General features: G+C 38.2%; 1 protein-coding gene across 3 annotated transcripts in view; it reads left to right on the top strand.

Moving 5' to 3' along the window:
- The window catches only part of TLK1 (tousled like kinase 1), a 68,838-nt gene that overhangs the window by 10,998 nt on the left and 40,608 nt on the right, over positions 1–17,232 (top strand). For all 3 annotated transcript variants that reach the window (XM_051787399.1, XM_051787397.1, XM_051787398.1), the window contains exon 2: positions 15,037–15,155. In XM_051787399.1, the coding sequence (XP_051643359.1) occupies positions 15,042–15,155 (114 nt within the window). In that variant the 5' untranslated portion in view covers positions 15,037–15,041. The remainder of the gene's footprint in view (positions 1–15,036; positions 15,156–17,232) is intronic.

The following is a 17,232-nucleotide window of genomic DNA, read 5'->3' as shown; positions in this document are numbered from 1 at the left end:
GGGAGGACAGTCTTAGATAAAGGGGATGGGTCAATATGGTAGGAGCAGGAACCTGCCGGGTATTTGATCTCCCATCTTCCGCTGGAGGTGCGCTGGGTGACACACTTGCGCAAGGATCTGCCCAGGAGTCTCTCCTCCTGTGTCCCGTGGCACATCACCATGTGGGAGCTCTCCCGCTGTAGTGCTGACAGCAAGGGTGAGTGCTTCATGCAATTAGGAGTTCACAACCACAGGTGCTTGTGTCTGGAAAGACTAGAGAGGAATGGTGGTTTATCTCAAATGTCAAAAATCTAGTTTTAAGATTGTTGTGGGTAATGGTCCAAATTTTGGGGAAATAACAGATTTTGTTAGTATTTTATTCAGTCCTCAGTAATGGAAATTCCTCATACTTTTTAGGTTTAAGTCAAGACAGGTTATTAGAAATGCTTTGAGTCATTGAATCTCTTGAGTTTGTTGTGTCAGTGATCCAAAGGCAGTGAGTGAAAAAGTTTATTTCTGAAAAAATAAGGCATTTTTAGTAGGAGTTTTTTCATTTGGTAAATAACCATGTTAGCTTGTAATACTTGCAGAACAATATTTTGTTATGTGAAAGCAGTGAATTAGTGTTTCAAGTAACTACTGGTGTGACTAGCTATTAGGGATATAAAGAGTTTCATTAGAGACTAAACTGATTGTATTTTAATAGTTACACCAAAACCTGCCTGGTGTACTCAGTTGACATTTGCTACCTTGTATTTAGAAGTTTTCCTCTGTGTAGACTTTATCACATGTCCATATTTCCTGTGGCAATGCAATAGCTGCAAGGCCGTGGCTGCTACCTCTGTGGGCGCATGGTGTGTGTCAGCCCTGCCGGTGGTGGTGGCTCCCACTGGGCATGGGCAGGATGAGGAGGGTGGCCTCCAACTCAGCTGCTTGTGCTTCTGGGGAACTGCTGTTAGTGAAACTTCCTCCTTACTGGTGTGTTTTCATTCAATTGCTTTGAGTAGTGCTTAAATTTGAGTTGTGTTTTTGTCACTGAGATAGCCACTAAAGCAGCTGGCTGAGGTGGGCGTGTGGTGTGTGTGTCAGGTACCCCCATGCACCTGGAGACTCGTCAGGGCCTTTGCCGTGTCTGACTGTAGAGGCCCTGGTCTCATTTGGACTGTTTGCCTTTTCTCACTGATAGTGGTAAGCCCGGTTTGGTTCTGGATCCTCTATTAAGTCCATCATAGGTTTGGTGATAGATGTATTCAGTTCTATAACGTTTTCTGTGTGGTTAATAGATACCCTAAAGTCAGGAGCGTGGATAAGTTGTGTTAAATGTGCATCCCGATTTGTCAGCTCTTAGTAAGGTGTGCTGCTGCCTCCTAGTAGCACGGTCTGTTCTGTCTCTCTCAAATCAGCTGCAGGAAGTAGGCTCCATGAAACCCACTTTAACCATCCAAGGAATTTCATGGTCCTTCCCCTGCCTCTGGTGTGAGCTATTTTAAGGAGAAATCCTGCTCTGTCATCTTGGGGAGGGGATGTTGAATCACACTTGTTTTTGCTTAAGTTATGCCTGCAGTGGTCCACAGAAGGCAGTATAACGTCCTTATCCTTTAAGAAAGAAAGGGCAATAAGTACTAGGAGTGTTCAGGTGCTTCTACAGGGTGCATGATGCTAATTACACAGAAGTATTTTTACTAGTGTCTTGAAGTATGTTTTGAATATATACCTGACAATATTATTTTGTTTTTCAGTTTGCAGTATCAAAGGCTTATAACTGCTCTTTCCAATTTGTGGTTGCCCTCAGGGCTTTAACTGCATTTACGTTATGAAATTTTATTCACATGATTGCAGACTTTGTTCTATGAGGTTCACTTAACCAACCAGATGGACACTTCTTAGGAAGGGACGGTGTTGAAAGGAGTGAGAATTCCTTCTGTTTTTTTCTAAAACTTGAATGAAAGTGATAGTATAGCAGAAAAGAAAGCTGGTTTAAAATTAGGCAATGAACGCTGGATAGGAGAAACGTCTGTAATGCAAATTTCTTTAATGATAATGCTGAGCAACACTAAAACTGAATTTTTGACAGATGATTACATAGGATGTTTCTTTGTGTGTGAACTGGGCGGGTTCTGAGTTTTTAAAAATGTTCAGTACTCAAAGTTGCAACTGAATTCAATGTATGCTCCTAGTATCAACAGGCTTTGTAGCTGTGCTGTAGAAAGAAGGAGTAAAAAGGTTGAAATATTTTCCCTGCGTAGCCTTAAATTTGATTTTTTGCTGATTAATGTCTTTCATACACGTCTTACTTTTTCTCTGCCTGTAGAATGGGAGCAATGCTGCAAGGTTGCAGGAAAATGTAGGTGTAGTCATTAGCAAGTCAGCTTTGTGTGTGTGTAATTTGTGTAGTCATATTCTGAGAGGCTCCTCCCTATAGGGGACTTTAAAGAAATGAGTTTCTTCCCCTATGCAGTGAAGTTTGGATTGTCTTGTCAGTTCAGAGGCTGCTGTTTGAGTTGCAAATTAAAAAAAAAAACCAACAAAAAAAACCCCCAAACCAAAAACCCCACAAAAACCTAAGGAACAGTATCTAGGTGCCTGATTCTCTGAGCACCACCTAGGCAGGGTGCCTCCAAGAGGAAGCCATCTCGCAGGTAACACAGTCTGCTCAGCACAGGGGACAGGATCCCTGATACATGAGCTGTCTGGTGGTGTGGTGGTTTCTGGTGGATCTTGTGATTCTGGAGTCTAAATCTCTTAGCTAAATTATTTCTGTTTCATTTTTTTGTAGTTTCTATACTGAGTGAACCATACAGGTATTTTGAAAGGAGGAAATTGATGGTGTTATTTGAGGTTAATATCTTTTCCTTAAAATGGTTAAAAATAGTTCAAAACCCAAAATATTTAATGAATCTTATGATTACAATCGGTGAATTCACTGTTCCAGTTTAATCTTAGATGTAATGAGGTTGTTTGCATGTTTGATGTTAAAACTATATGGAGGTTGAAATTTTAATTGATCACAATGTAGTGAATGAAATAGATTAATATATTTGTTAAGACTCTGGATTTTTTTTTGTTTAATTTCTTATTTGTAACATATTCCTTGCCATGTAATGGCAAGAACAATATAGGTTAAGATTTATGTACTGTGGTCAGCCATTTATGTCCTGCGTGCTTTGGGGAGCAGAACACTTGCCTTGAGGGTCAGTGGGCTGGCTGTGCTTGGGAGATTTTGAAGATCATGGGGGTAGAAATGGCAGTAGGAGCTACAGAATTAAGGAGATTAGGAAGTTCAGGGAATTAACAACCGAAATACACTTCTGTTGACACAAATACAGCTTTCAAATACTAAATGACTGGTATTGTAACTCAGAAAAATAAGATAAATTTATTCTATTAAATTTTTGAGGGGGTTTGGGCTGCCTTTCTACTCTATGGATAACTTAAAAAATTTATTTGGGGAGAAGCCGCACAACTTCAATTTCTTCCTTCATAGTTTACTTTTTCTGAGGAGCAAGGGTGAGAACGAAAAGCCCTGTGGTAAGAGGCATTGCTTGCTCTCTTTCCTGCTCTATAGGCGACCTCCGCTTTTAACTTCTTTTCTACTCCTTCCTCAGATATCAGAAACTACTGTTTATTTTTGATATGTGCAAAAGGCCTGTGCCATTTTAAATTCTTGCAGAACAGCCATTTCGTGGACTCAGGCGTTTAGAGCTCTCAGTTTGTTTCCTTATAACTGAATGCAGCAAATGAAATTTGCTGTACTTTCTGGCATCTCTCTATGTAGATGTTTCTTCTTCAGGACTACTCCTTGCTTTTAGTCCTTTTCATCATGGAAATGAATGGAGGGATGGAATGTAGCAAGCTTTTGTTCAGCATGGGATGCAGTTTTTGAGAGTATCACAAAAGTGGTGTTATCTTGTGACCTGTTAAGTCTACATCGCCAACAAGTGACCCATGAACTTGCAATGTGCTTCTCCCTGCTTGCTGCCTCTTCCCCAAGGGGACAGGGAGCATCTGGTTTTGCAGCTGAAATGGGCAAATTCTGCTGCTCTCTTTCTGTTTGGATACCTTTTACAGAGCTGTCTGGAAGCAACAGTAATTGCTGCAGATTTCCCTACATAGATGGAAAGGAAGCTGGTAGAGATAGGCAGGCAGCACGTCACCTGCATATGTGCAGCCCAGGCTGTTAGTTTTTATCTCTCTTGACATAATGTTGTGTTCAAGGCAGATGTTTGCTACCTAGACAGGCAGTCTTTTAGTGTTCTGCCACAGATGTCTTGTGTAACTTTGTCCAAGATGATAGGTACTTTCTGTAAAATATAAATAGGCTTTTCTTACCTTATAGGGCGATAGTAAGCATAAACTTGTCTGTGTATTGTATATTTGTTTATTGATCAGTGGGAGTAGTACAGTATAATACATCAACACTGATACTGCTCAATGGGACACCAGCAAGGACTTTTTTATTTTTGATTGACAAAGGCAATCCAAAGGGGCACCATCATATTTTCTTTTAACCTTTCTTCTAACTTGGTCACATATGGTCATGAAACAATGCGTTTACTGTTGTTTTTTCTTAACCAGAACATTGTTTTTAACTCCGAAGAAAGAAAAGTTACTGCTTTTGACCTTACAACTGTGTAATAAATCATTCCTTTCCAAAAGAAAGCTCCATGGGACCTAGATGTGATTGTTTAAGGCTTTTTGGGAGACTTTAGAGAGGTTAGTGTCACATTTATGCATACATGGACTATAGTGGTCAGAGATGACAAGAAACATGAGGAGGATGTGTTAGTTGACTATCCAGTTGCTGCCAAAACTGACAGTTGTCTGGAACAAAACTTTATTAAAAGCACTTTAAAAGAGGGCTTTGTATCTCTGATTATTCTGTCACTGTAGCAGATGTTCAAATCAGATGCTGTCATTAAAAATGAGTTTTACTGAAGATGCATTTGTTCTACAGTATGTGTTCTAAATAGACTAAATGCTTAGAGCAGTACTTTAGACTGTGAGAGAAAACTAGTCAATAAACCTGATCTCCAGTATCACTGTCTTTAGCATGAAGAGTGCAAAATGGTCAGTCAGGACTATGTTAACAAACCTACTTTTTTCTTTGAAACACTGGCTCTGACACTTTGCTGTTAAATGGTAGATGTTGATGGTGTTGAAAAGCCACCAAAATCCTTCTGCCAAATCAGAACCTGCTCTTTGCTTGCTCTTTGCAGTTCAGAATAATGTAGAGAACAATTGCAAGTGAGGAATCCAGGCCTTTAGAAAAAGCAGGTAAACGTGACACTTGGGATTACATAGCAACAAGTTTCAAAGGAAAGAATACCATTCCTTGTAATGAACACATTCAGGATATCACCTGTGTGGTTTGTGCATGTTTAGTGTTGACTTCTTTGTTAGGCTTGTTCTGCATATGGTATTGTAGCCAGCAACTTAAGATATCTGGTTTTAGCAAATTCTTAATTATTTAAACTCCTAGCTGTGTGAGTTCAGAGTAAGTCTTTTAAATTAGGGCATTTCCAAAAGGGATATTTTTCACTGTTGCTGCTTTTCTGTAGTGTATTTTTTGTGGTGACTTTTCTGTTTTGTTGATATAGGAGGGCTCTCATGATGGGGAAAGATCTTGGAGTTTGGTATTTTGACACAGGCAGTACACTCTGATATTGCATAATATTGTTTTCAAGAGATTAGAAGGGAGAGGGATTTTGGATGTGGGGAATTCTTGCAAGTGGACTGTTCTGCAGTGGGGCACAGCAGAGGTTTCTGTTACAGTGCCTATGAACCGATCTGTTGAATTCAGTAGTTAAGGTGTGCAAAGGAGAGGAAAATACAATGATAGCAGTCTTCAAAATGTAGCCTCCTCACTGCTGTTGAGGCAACTCCAAGATAAACAGCATTTGAGATATTAGTATTAGAGATTCATAGAATCATCAAGGTTGGAAGAGACCTTCAAGATCATCCAGTCCAACCATCAAACCAGCACTATCATTGTAACCCCTAAACCATATCACCCAGATTCAGACACCTCTTAAACACCTCAAGGGAGACTACCACCTACCTGGCTGATGAGGTCCCCCCCAAAATCCTCCAGACTAAAGAAACCCAGTTGCCTTAGCTGCTTCTCATAAGACATGTTTTCTAGACCTTTAATGAGCCCTGTTGCCCGTTGCTGGACATGCTCCAGCATCTTAATGTCCTTTTTAGTGAGAGGCCCAGAGCTGAATGCAGTACTCAAGGTGTGGCCTCACCAGTGCTGAGTACGGGGGAAATGTTCTTTCAGTTGTCCTTTTTCCCTTCATTCCCTTAATTTCCCTTCATTCATCACATTAAGCATTATTCAACAGACTCAGGAAGGACCTTGTCGTGGTTCTGTTGCTCATAGCAGTCTTTGCTATGCTAACGCTTCCTGTACACAGTGCACATGGAGTTATATTCAAAGTTTCGGAAATGGATAGGTAGATGCCATGTTGAATGTTCTGTGCTATATCTTTATTAATTATTCCATACTTGCCAACTCCTATCACTAATATGAAAAAAAACCCCACTGCAAAAATAATGGCATAATAATTTCTGGGGCAAGATGAGAAAAATTTGATTGGTGAAGAATCCCTTCAGGAAAAGCTAGCAGAAAGAAAAATTTGGCTGAAAACTGACCTGTTGTATGTTTTCACATGGCAAACAAAAATAAATGTTGACTTATTTTCTGAATAATGAACAAGATTGAAATGAGACACACCATGTCATTGTTGCAAAAAAACTTTGGTAGCTTTCAGACCCATCAGCACCATTAATTGTTAGACAGACTTCAGTCTTGAAAGCTGTCATAGACATACACGTTATCATTTTTTAAGTTTGGATCGTAATTTTTAATGGTACTCAATCAGTTGTTTCTTTTTTTTTCCTTTTCAAGTCTTTCTATTTCCTACATTAGTGGTGGCACATTGTCTTTCTTGGGTACTGTGGTACAGCTCAGACAGGTTGTATTTACATCTGTGCAATTGTTGTCTGTGGTGTTGAAGGAAAGCGCAATTACTTGTGTGCAATACATAGAGGAGATGCTGTCAGTCAGAAATATCTGAGTTCTTCCTTGCTTCAGGAGGCCCATGCATTGCTCTTTAGCCACGTGTGGCTTTCAGCAATTCAGCTGTACTTCCAACCGGTAGGATTGGTAGAGGGCCTAGTCAGAAATGAGACATTACTGGATATTGCCTTGGACATAGTTGCATGCCTGGTTTAGCCCCAATTACAATAGAATAGACCCTGGGGAGCTGTTGTCCTCTCAGTCGTATGAGTCACTGCCTGAGCTCTGAATGAGCTGTTCTGAGTGGCATAACGTCCTTGTGGCATATACCCACTCACAGGAGAATATGTTGTTGGTTTGTGGCCAAATCAAGGCATTGGTAGGGAACTTGTAAGTTCATCTCTGCCTCTGCTTCCTACAGCCATCTGATGAGACACGTAATCCTCAAGAGATCCTTAGATTATAGTGCCCAGCTGAAAGGCAGGGAGAATTAAACATTCTTAAATTGTTACCCACAAATGTCTCATTACCCACAAATGTCTCCTAGCCGATCTGGAGATGGCCCAAGTGGTTTATTCATAAGTCTTTCTTAAAGGTGTTAGCAGAGGTTCACTCAGGAACATATTTCTCTGTAATTCCCTTTTCTTTTCCAGATTGTTGGCCAGAAAATTGAAATCCAAAAACTGGCAGCACAGACATGAAGTCTAAAGATAATTACAAATTTTTTTAGTGTTAGAGAAATTATTTCTGTTGTAGAATGATTTGCAGGAAATTACTTATCTATCCAGCAGCCAAAGTTTTCTTCATTTTAGATCAAATTTCTGGACAGCTGAACTGTTGGGAAAAGTGAAATAAACAGTGTTCAAACAGCATTTTAAAAAAGTAAACTACAGTAAATTTAAAAAGATTTGCATAAGGAAATAGACTACTGCATCTTGGGGAGAGAAGGGACACAGGAAATATTTTCCTGTTATTTCAACACCAGAAGAATTAATTTTGAATGATGGAGTCCAGGTAACCCAACAACCTATCCAAAATGCACTTCCTTTTCAACTCTTTAGTTCATGGGAAATAGGTCAGAAGTTTACTGTGGTTTTTTTTTTTTTTCTCCCCATCAGAAAAACCTTATATTCTCTGCTTTGTATTTTAACAAGTTTGCATCCAGCAATTATCAAACTGTAATCAGCAGGTATAAATTTATAATACTTGTCAAAAACTACTGTCTTTTTATGTTCATAGAGATTTTTTTTTCTTATACTTTGTTAGATTTACCATAGTTGTGCTTTTTTAGGCCAAAATTTTCCAGTTAGATTTTATTATCCCACAGGTTTTATGGAGACTAAAGCCTGATCTGTCTGTTAATTATCCTGCTTTTTCCCTCCTTTCTTTTACTCTTCAGCCTCCTGTCAGCAGTAGTCACCTTTTGCTTACCCACCTTTCACTGTCTGTTCTTGTGGACACAGTCTTTCTCATTTTAGAAGGATGAGTTAGTGGAATAAAAACTCTGTTTAGATTAGTAAGAAAAGCATGTTAAGTTCAGGTAGGGACCTTAGTAGTGGTAGGGGGTGTCCTTGTTAGGAAACAGAAGTGTCTGCTGTGTTACTTGTTTCAGTGTTCTCAGGTGCTGAGAAATGTTGTATTTTCACTGTGCTTTAAAATGACTCTTGATTAATTAAATGGATTCTGTTCTTTCTTGACCCTGGGCTTAGATGTGTCTCTCATTAGGATTTTCTGATCTCTTACAATCTTTTCAAACAGCTAATTTCACTTGAACATGAGTTTTACCCTTTTCTGTTTCATCAACTGCCACTGTTTGCTTCGGCTACAGTGAAGGTTTTCAACTTGAATGTAGTCCCCTGAACTTTTTCATGTTACCTGTTGTTTGGAGGTTATAGTAGCTATGTAGTCCTCTGTAAAAGAAGTTAATCCTGTTCATTGGAAAGTCAGTCATTTTAAGTATTTCTAAATTTCCAGGTTTAACTTTGTTACAGGACTATCTGTAACTGTTAGTTAAGTGTTTTGGAAGAGCTGGAACGCTGGGACATTGGTAAGCTATGTCCTCTAGGCTTTGGTTATGTAGCTGTTGTTAGAATGTAAATATAGTTTTGGGATTTTCTTGTTTGTTTGTTTATTTTACTTTAAATCTCAGAGATTGTCTCTTACTGTCTGCCCTTCTGACTGCTGATATCGGTTGAATGGGACCTTCTTGACTTCTGAGGCCGCGGTACTAAATGACTTCAGGTGATGATGTACTTCAAAGCCTTCTGCTAAGGATGGGCTGTGTTTTTGCTGTTACCTTGAAATTGAACTCTTCTCAAATTAAAACTGCTTGGCTTTATGCCATCGTACTACCATCTCAACTCGTTTTCTTAGCACGTTAGTAGTTTTCAAGGCTGTTTCCAATTTTATTTTCTGTGACTCCCCAAAAAACTGTGGAAGAGAAACTATCCAAGACATTGTTTAGCAGAAAAGTCAACCTTTTGGGGTCTTTTTATTAATTTCTCAGTCTGACAGCCCAAATGTTCTACTTTAGGTTGAACAGGTGTCATTTGTTCCAATTTACAAGTCACAATTTGCATTCACTCCATGCAGTTTGATGTTGTAATGTATTTTGGTTTGTCATGCCTTTTCACTTGATTAGGTTTGTATTTTAGTGCTCCCTCTGTTCCTTCACTGACAACTTTTTCTGGGTCACTTTATTCTCCATTGGCTTTTATAAGGTACTGAAGCATATATAAAGTCTAATCTGGAAGAGACCTGGATAAACATGATGGTGACTTGCTAACATTTACCTAACTACATAATACCAAATAGTTTGTTTTCTTGGAGGCAGAAGTATTAGCTTCATTACCTTATTTTCCTGGAAATGAAAAAGTCCTTTCTGGTTGGTTCCGCAATAAGGGAAGTCCAGAGTTTCAGAAAGATAAGAAGGAAGAATGAAGTTGAGTGCACAGTTTGTTTTTGGTCTGGGTTGATTTTTTTTTTTCCAAAATGAAACAAGATAATAGCTCAATTAAAAGGAAATATATGTGGATGCAGAGGCAACATGCATCTTCATGTTGATGAATGAAGAAAAGTAGTAGTGTGGCCTCTTTTTAAGAGATTGCTCAAGGGTTTAAAAATCTGGTTGTAGTAATTTTCTGTAGTCTGTTTTGCATTTGATATTTTAAAGCCTTCCTTTTACCTGCTGATAAACATGTATTCTAGCATGGCAAGAGCTGTCATACTCAATTGTTACAAAATTAAATTATTAGAGCATAAACATAATGAGATAATGCAATTTAGGATATTCCAAATTGAAATAAACAGTTACTTAAGGACTTAAAGGATTGCATTGCAGTGCTGTTAACCAGTGGTTACCAAGCTCTAAGTCTGGTTTGATACCTTTAAAGGAATCTTGAATTTTTAAAAAAAGGAAGGGGGGCAAAAAAAAAAGCTGGTTTCCAGCCTGCTTTTCCTTCTGTTCGAAATGTGTACACCCCCACCCCCAACCTTTTCTTTTCTCACCCCTTGCCCTTTTAGCTGTATATTAATTAGGATTACTGATCTAAAGTATGTTACTGTCAGTGAAGAGACTACATGGTGGCAATATTATCAATGTTAATGTGAAGTGTTCCTAAAAATACATTAGGCATAACTTTCATACTGTGTGTGTTACCGTAAAATCTGAGCGCCTAATAGGAGCACGTCAGGAAATTCAATTTACATTTGGGCTATTGTTGAACTGTCCATTTCTATTCAACAGATAGGTCTCTGTGTTGAAGTATTTTGCTTTGGCATTAAAAGCTATATGCATATAAATGCGTTAAAGAAACCAGACCAAACCAGTATGGCTTTCGCTTAAGTGAAAGGTGGTTTGTGCTGGCCTTGAATTCAGGAGAGGGGGGCCTCAATCTAATCTGGAGAGTTGTTCTAAGAAGAATCTGGCTTCTGCATAATGAACTTTATCTTCATTGTAGAAAGCTGACAATGTGTGAAGCTGTTGATCTTTCTTCAACTCAAAGCTGTAATTGATTGCCAGATAACAAGAGTCAGTTCAGGGTAATAAGAGATTCAAAGATAAACACTGAGTCGTGGAACTTGATTCCATATTTAGGGGAAAAGAAAAATATGTCTGATCTATCAAGCCTTTGTGTTTGAATCTTCAGTGCTGCTATGTGTAGTCTAGCTGTGCTCAAGATAGAGACCATAGTACAAGAGTATTACAAAAGATGCAGTTTTAGATGATGAAGACTTGCAGTTGCAACTCTCTGCTAAATTTTTTCTCCTAAAATGTCAGTTTTACTGAGGTATGAGCAAGTATTTGGTTAAATAAGTAGATTGTTTGCAAGTATTTGTCTATTTGGGGGTGGGGTGCCTTGGGGTACAGGTGTAGTTCACTTCATTGTTTTCTGGTCACTGGTTCTGAAAAAATCAAACTACCATGGAGAATCCTCTGAATCCTGACATCTCTGTTTTGCTAAGGTAGAATTCAGTGTAATTGATTATACCAAATGCCATGAAAAAGCTTTCAAGTTGCTTCTCTGATTCATAACTTTGGCTTTTGACATACCCCATTGCTTAACAAATTATCAGAGGAATTTGGAGTTCTTTTCAAAAGAGTTCTTGCTGAAAGTGTCCTTTACAGGACAAGATACCTGTATATTTTATATTACTTTTTAGAGGAGAGGCTGTGTATGGTTCTGATAAATTAATATGGAGAAGACCACCAATCCCCAAAACCACAACAGCTAGAAATTGTTGGTAATGTGAAAAACCCAAAAAACTATTAGACAAAGCATTCAAAAATCTGTGGTGTTTACAAGAAATAAAGAACGGTAGTGTTTATAGGGCTCTTCTGTGAATTTCAGTTAAACTTCCAAGTCTCTTTGGAAGATGGTACAAGTTTGAATGGCAGTAGGTGGTAGCAATACCAGTGTTTCCTTGAGCATCATGGTGTAAATAATGCTGTAAGTAGTTGTGTAATGTGATTGCATGTCCTTTGAGTTAGTGAGTTGGCTTTCAGGTGTTGGAATAAAGTTAGTTCAAGAAAGAAGTCTGGGTATATTTTCGAAACTGTAAGTTTTGTTAGTCTTGTGAGCAAAGGCATTCAATGAGCAGGAGAATTTATAAAATCTGGTGTTTGAGAAAATTATATGTCACATATAATATATAGTTCCAATAATATAAAAAAAATTTTTTGTCCCTAACATGAAGTGCCTTAGAACTGACAGTACCTTTAAAAGTAGATAACTTGTGCTGAGAACTGAAGGATTGTACAGAACTGCATGGTTTTGAAGAAATAGCTGTTTCGGGGAGTAATTTTAAATTACAACATGAATGAGCAAGGCAGTTGCTGGGATTCTTCCTGGGATTTACTCTCTGTTAAAAGAAGGTTTGAATCCAGCTTTTCTGTCTTGTCTTTCAAATCAAATCACAAAGATGGCAGAGTATGTGTTGCTGTTTGCTTCTGGATATTTAACAATAGCAAAACCCAAACCAAAATAAACCCCTCAATGATAGCAGCAAAAATAGTAAAGAGAATATAGTGCATTCATTAGTGTATGTAGGCTCCAAAATCTGGGCAAAAAAAAAGGGGATTGTATTTCATCTGTGCTGTGGATTGCCCCTCTACCCTGCCACATCACTGTTCTGACCAGTGAGTTAACCCAGGGGTGCTGATCTATTTAGCGCATTACTATCTACACACAATACACGAGACCTGCAGGAGGATTTTATTCTGCAGTACTTCAGATGAGCCTTAGCAATCCACAATGATTTTTGTTTTCCCATATTTCATAAAATAAACAATGTAGGATATGGTAGTATCTGTTTCTGTAATGTACACATGGTTTTGTAATTGCTGGAGTTACATCAGTACTTTTAACTAAGCTCTGAACTTCTGCAGGTGGTGACTATCAAATAGGATAATAAATCAAAATATTGCTAGACCTATTTCACTAAATGGTTTACTTTGGTAAACAAAAATTGTTTTTTTCAGTGGCATGCACTTAAACACTTACTGTTATGAAGGAAAATAATGGTCATTTAAACTTGCCTGACAAATCTGGTGTGATTAATTTTTTACACTTTTTCAGAGCAATACTTTCCCATTAAGGTAGAGATTACATATATACTAGAAGACTGTACACATCTACTTTTAAAAAAAAAATCCTTGCTGCACAGTCCATTTTTGTGTGTATGAGAAATGTACAATTTGTAATAGAAACCCTTGAAAGCACATTTTAGGAAGCAAGAATTAAAGAGAATTCCTGATTGTTCTGCACTAAGCATACACATAGTAAAACAGTTTTTAAGCCAGAGAGTTTACGGTCTAAAGTATGTAGAAATTGGAGGAATTTTTACTAAGCAAGTTCAGAAGCAGCATTAAAACTGCAGATAAGCCAGCTGCAGTTTCAAACTGTGTAATTCCCCTGCATTGCTGGAAAAGAGTCCTCCAGCTCTGTATATGGCTGCATCTGGGTAAACTCCCTATGCCTAGAAACAAGATGTGGTATCCTCAACCTGCCACTTGCGGTTTGATTTTTTCAAAAGAAGGCTCTGTCACCAACACACTTCCTGAATGTCTCCCTACTGTTTGTGTCTTGGTGTGGTTTCCTTCCATCAGAGGAGGTCTGTTGCCAGGCCCCGTGATAAAGGAGCACTGACACCACAGTCGCCATCATCTGCCTTCCCACAGGAACAAGGGCAACTTGAATTAGCCAAGTAGCAGAACCACTGCTCTCCCTACCAGTAGAAGGTGGGAGGGGGGGGGGGGGAAGGGAGTGGTTTGCTGCATGGCCAGGAGTGGCCGTGGTGTCTGGTACAGAAAGATCTGTCAAGGTCTTGAATTCTAAAGATTTTGAGATACCCAAGAGCCATATAAAAAAGTGTGGAAAAAGCTACATTGATACCTTGGTTGTCAGAATGCTTAGCTGGTGGGTAGAGGTTCACAGTAGCATTTAAACTCATGAAAACAGAATTCCAAAAGCTTTTTTTCATAGCACCATTCCTTTCTGAACTGTTGTGTTGTCCTCTGGGACTGAAAAGCACCAACGTATTGTGTCTTAGTTGAAAAGATTGAGACTATATCACTATGTGGTACTTGAGGCATATACTATTAAAATAGTGCATAAAGACTTTAACCTTAATTATCTTATTTAAAATAAAGCAGCTGAAATGTTTCCATTTGAAGATAAACTGAATGTTCAAGTAGTTGAAGAGATAAAAACAAAAAAGAATGCAGTTTGTGTAAATACGGAAGACTATTTGTCTGGATCATCTTTCAGACTCATTAAACAGCCGTAAGTGATTTAAATACAAATTAGAAAGCTGCACATCATGTTGCAGCCTACTCATGTAGACTGAGCTCATCAGAAACTCCTTTTGTTCCTCCATTTCCTTCCACCTTACTTTCCCTGCTGATTCCAGCAGCACTGCTTTACCCCGTTTTACAGGGCACTGTCAAAGCCACCGCTTGCACAAGGGTCTGTTACTCTTTGGCTCCTTTTTTGTTGCTGATCCTGCTCCTTCCTTCTCTGCCCTTCAGGCCTCCATATAACAGTACGTTCCCTTGCATGTGTTGAGGACTGTGATCTGCCTTCTGATTTTCTTTTTTTTCCTATGATTCCTACTTGTTGATCTTGAACATTGATAGTCTTACCAGTTTAAATATATGGAAAACAAGAGCACTGCAGAATGCATTGCAGAATTGGGAGGTTTTATGCTGGAAAATATTTTGCTCCTGTCAGCTAGTTTTTTAATCTATAAATAATTGCCTGGTTGGCGTATTGCATACTGCAGGCTCTGTCTCTTACACGCCTCTAACAGGTTCTGGTTTTCACCAGAATTGACAAGGCTATTCTGATGCATAGAACTTCCCACAAATTTTCTGTAATTAATTGAGTGCATTGGTTATTAGGTAACAGATAGTGAGTCATTGTCAAGTTGAGGATATAAATCCTTTCTTTGCATAGGCCTGTGGTATGTTTGGCTTTTTTGTAGAATACTCCACTTCAAATATTACGAAATATGATGAATTTATGTATCTTTTTCAGGAGCAATGGATGAACTTCATAGCCTGGACCCAAGAAGACAAGAATTGTTAGAGGCAAGATTTACAGGAGTAGTAAGTGGCAGCACTGGGAGTACTGGAAGTTGCAGTGTTGGAGCTAAAGTAAGTCCTGAGAACAGTCATTCAGATCTGCCGTCTTTGAAATACTTATTTGTCTCACGCTGTCTCACTTGCATATTGTCCATGTGATTTACTTGAAAAAGCACTGTGTTGGAAGAGGCTCTCAGAAAAATCCTTGTTAGTCTGTTATTTTGCTTTGAGATAGGATTGGTTATCCTGAACTTTTCTATGACATGGGCATTGAGTTGTTCTTAAAAACGCCAAAGAAAGAGCTTATCTAGGCACTTTTGTGGTTTTACTGTAGTGCACATGTGATCAGAGATGGAAGATTTTCCCACTATTTAAGTTGAGTTGTCCCTTCTGTAGTGGGCCATCTACTTACTGTTCAGCTTGAAATAGACACAGGGAATCTGGTGCAACCTCTGTTTTGAAGATTAAATGTTTCTGATGATTAATACATCTAGATTAACAAATGATTTCAGCATTTCCAGACATTTGTATCCTTTCATTGTAGACTTTCTGCAGTCTGTCCATTAGTATCTAAGCCAGGATACACCACCTCAGGAAGAACCTTATGAACATCGAATAGCAGAACTTAATTACCTTCCATATGTTGTATATTACACTTCAGTTGATACCTCTGCAAAATAAATTTGCCTTTATTGCAAATTCTGTTCAAGTTACTAGCTTCAGCTTCCAAGACTGATTTCTGCAATACTATTGCCTAGGCAGAGGTACTCCATTTTGTATTTATGCATTTGAATGTTCTTCATCAAGTGTAGTACTTAATAAACTGATAATAAAAAAATATAATTCTTATTTTTTAGGCACATCTCCCTCATGACCAAAGTACTTCTGAATTCTGTTTCCAAAGTGTTTGCAGTGTCCTTATATTTGAAGTATTTTACACAAACTTGAAGTGTTTTTCACATCCTATGCTGTATTGTAGTTACCAGTTCAGATCACAGAACAAAATACTTCCTGATAGCAGACATTGATGAAATTTCTGGAGATATTGATGACTATTAAGAAACTATAAAGAATTGAAATTATTGTATAGTGGTCTTGCATTGTATCTTAATTTGTTTTTGAGAGTGACATGAAGGTAACTGTCACAAAGCTGTAAAAAGGTGGCCTATCACTTGTTAGTTCCATCTTAACCAAGAAATGAGTTAAATAGTTAGGGGAAGGAAATAGGTTGGATTGACAAAGTGAGGTTGATGCACTGTTTAATTGCCTTCTCATTATGACTGCAAAAGTGTATACTTGCTGTATCTTATGATTATAATTAGATAGAGACAAACACAGTAATTCTGGCCCATCTTTGTTTATTTATTGCTTCGGTTCTCTAGTACTGCTTACTCCTTAAATTAATTAGCTCATTATAATAGCTCAGGTAGTCACTCATCATTCAAATTACTATTTATCCTTTTCGTTGCTAGATCTGTACCTTTTTTTAGCTTCATTTAACTCTTAGTTTTTGATACAGCTGTTTTGGTCCCTGGCCTTGTTGCCAGTTTACCCTCCTCATGATCTGTCTACTACTCTGTGTGTAATACATTTTCTTTAAAAGGTATTATCAAGTTTCTTGGTGTTCCTCTTCTTTAAACGTTGATCCCTGTGAGTCACTGCTTATATTTCCATAAGTCTGTTCAAGTCTCTTTTTTGGTGTCCTTCGTTCAGCTGATTTCGCTGTTGGCCAAATGACATTCCAGTTTCACATTATCAGTGAATTAACCAGGAAAAAAAATTAAAATAACTAATATCCTTTTTCACTCTACCATATAAAACATAAATTTCTTGTCCCTGATGCATTCCAAGATCTGTATCTCATTCAGTTGGTTTCCAAATGGATATCTAGATAAGGTGATGAAGATACTGCTACCAGTATTTTTTGATAGATGCAGATGCTCATCTAAGACACTGTTGTTCTTACCTCCTAGTCGTGTGATTTATTACACCATCAGTAAAATGACAATTATATCAGTTTTGTTTTTATTTCTTTTGTGACCATACAGTGTATCCATGCAGATAAAATGAAGTGTAATAGCTGATCTGGACCGTGTTTGAAAAATGCTTTTTCTTTTAAATACAGTCTTTAGTCTTGGTGGGGGATGTT

Source organism: Manacus candei, unplaced genomic scaffold (genome assembly GCF_025592945.1).
Source record: "Manacus candei isolate 608988 ecotype Guabito, Panama unplaced genomic scaffold, ASM2559294v1 h1tg000023l, whole genome shotgun sequence".
NCBI classification, from domain to species: Eukaryota; Metazoa; Chordata; class Aves; order Passeriformes; family Pipridae; genus Manacus; species Manacus candei.
This window is presented reverse-complemented; position numbering and strand designations above follow the sequence as displayed.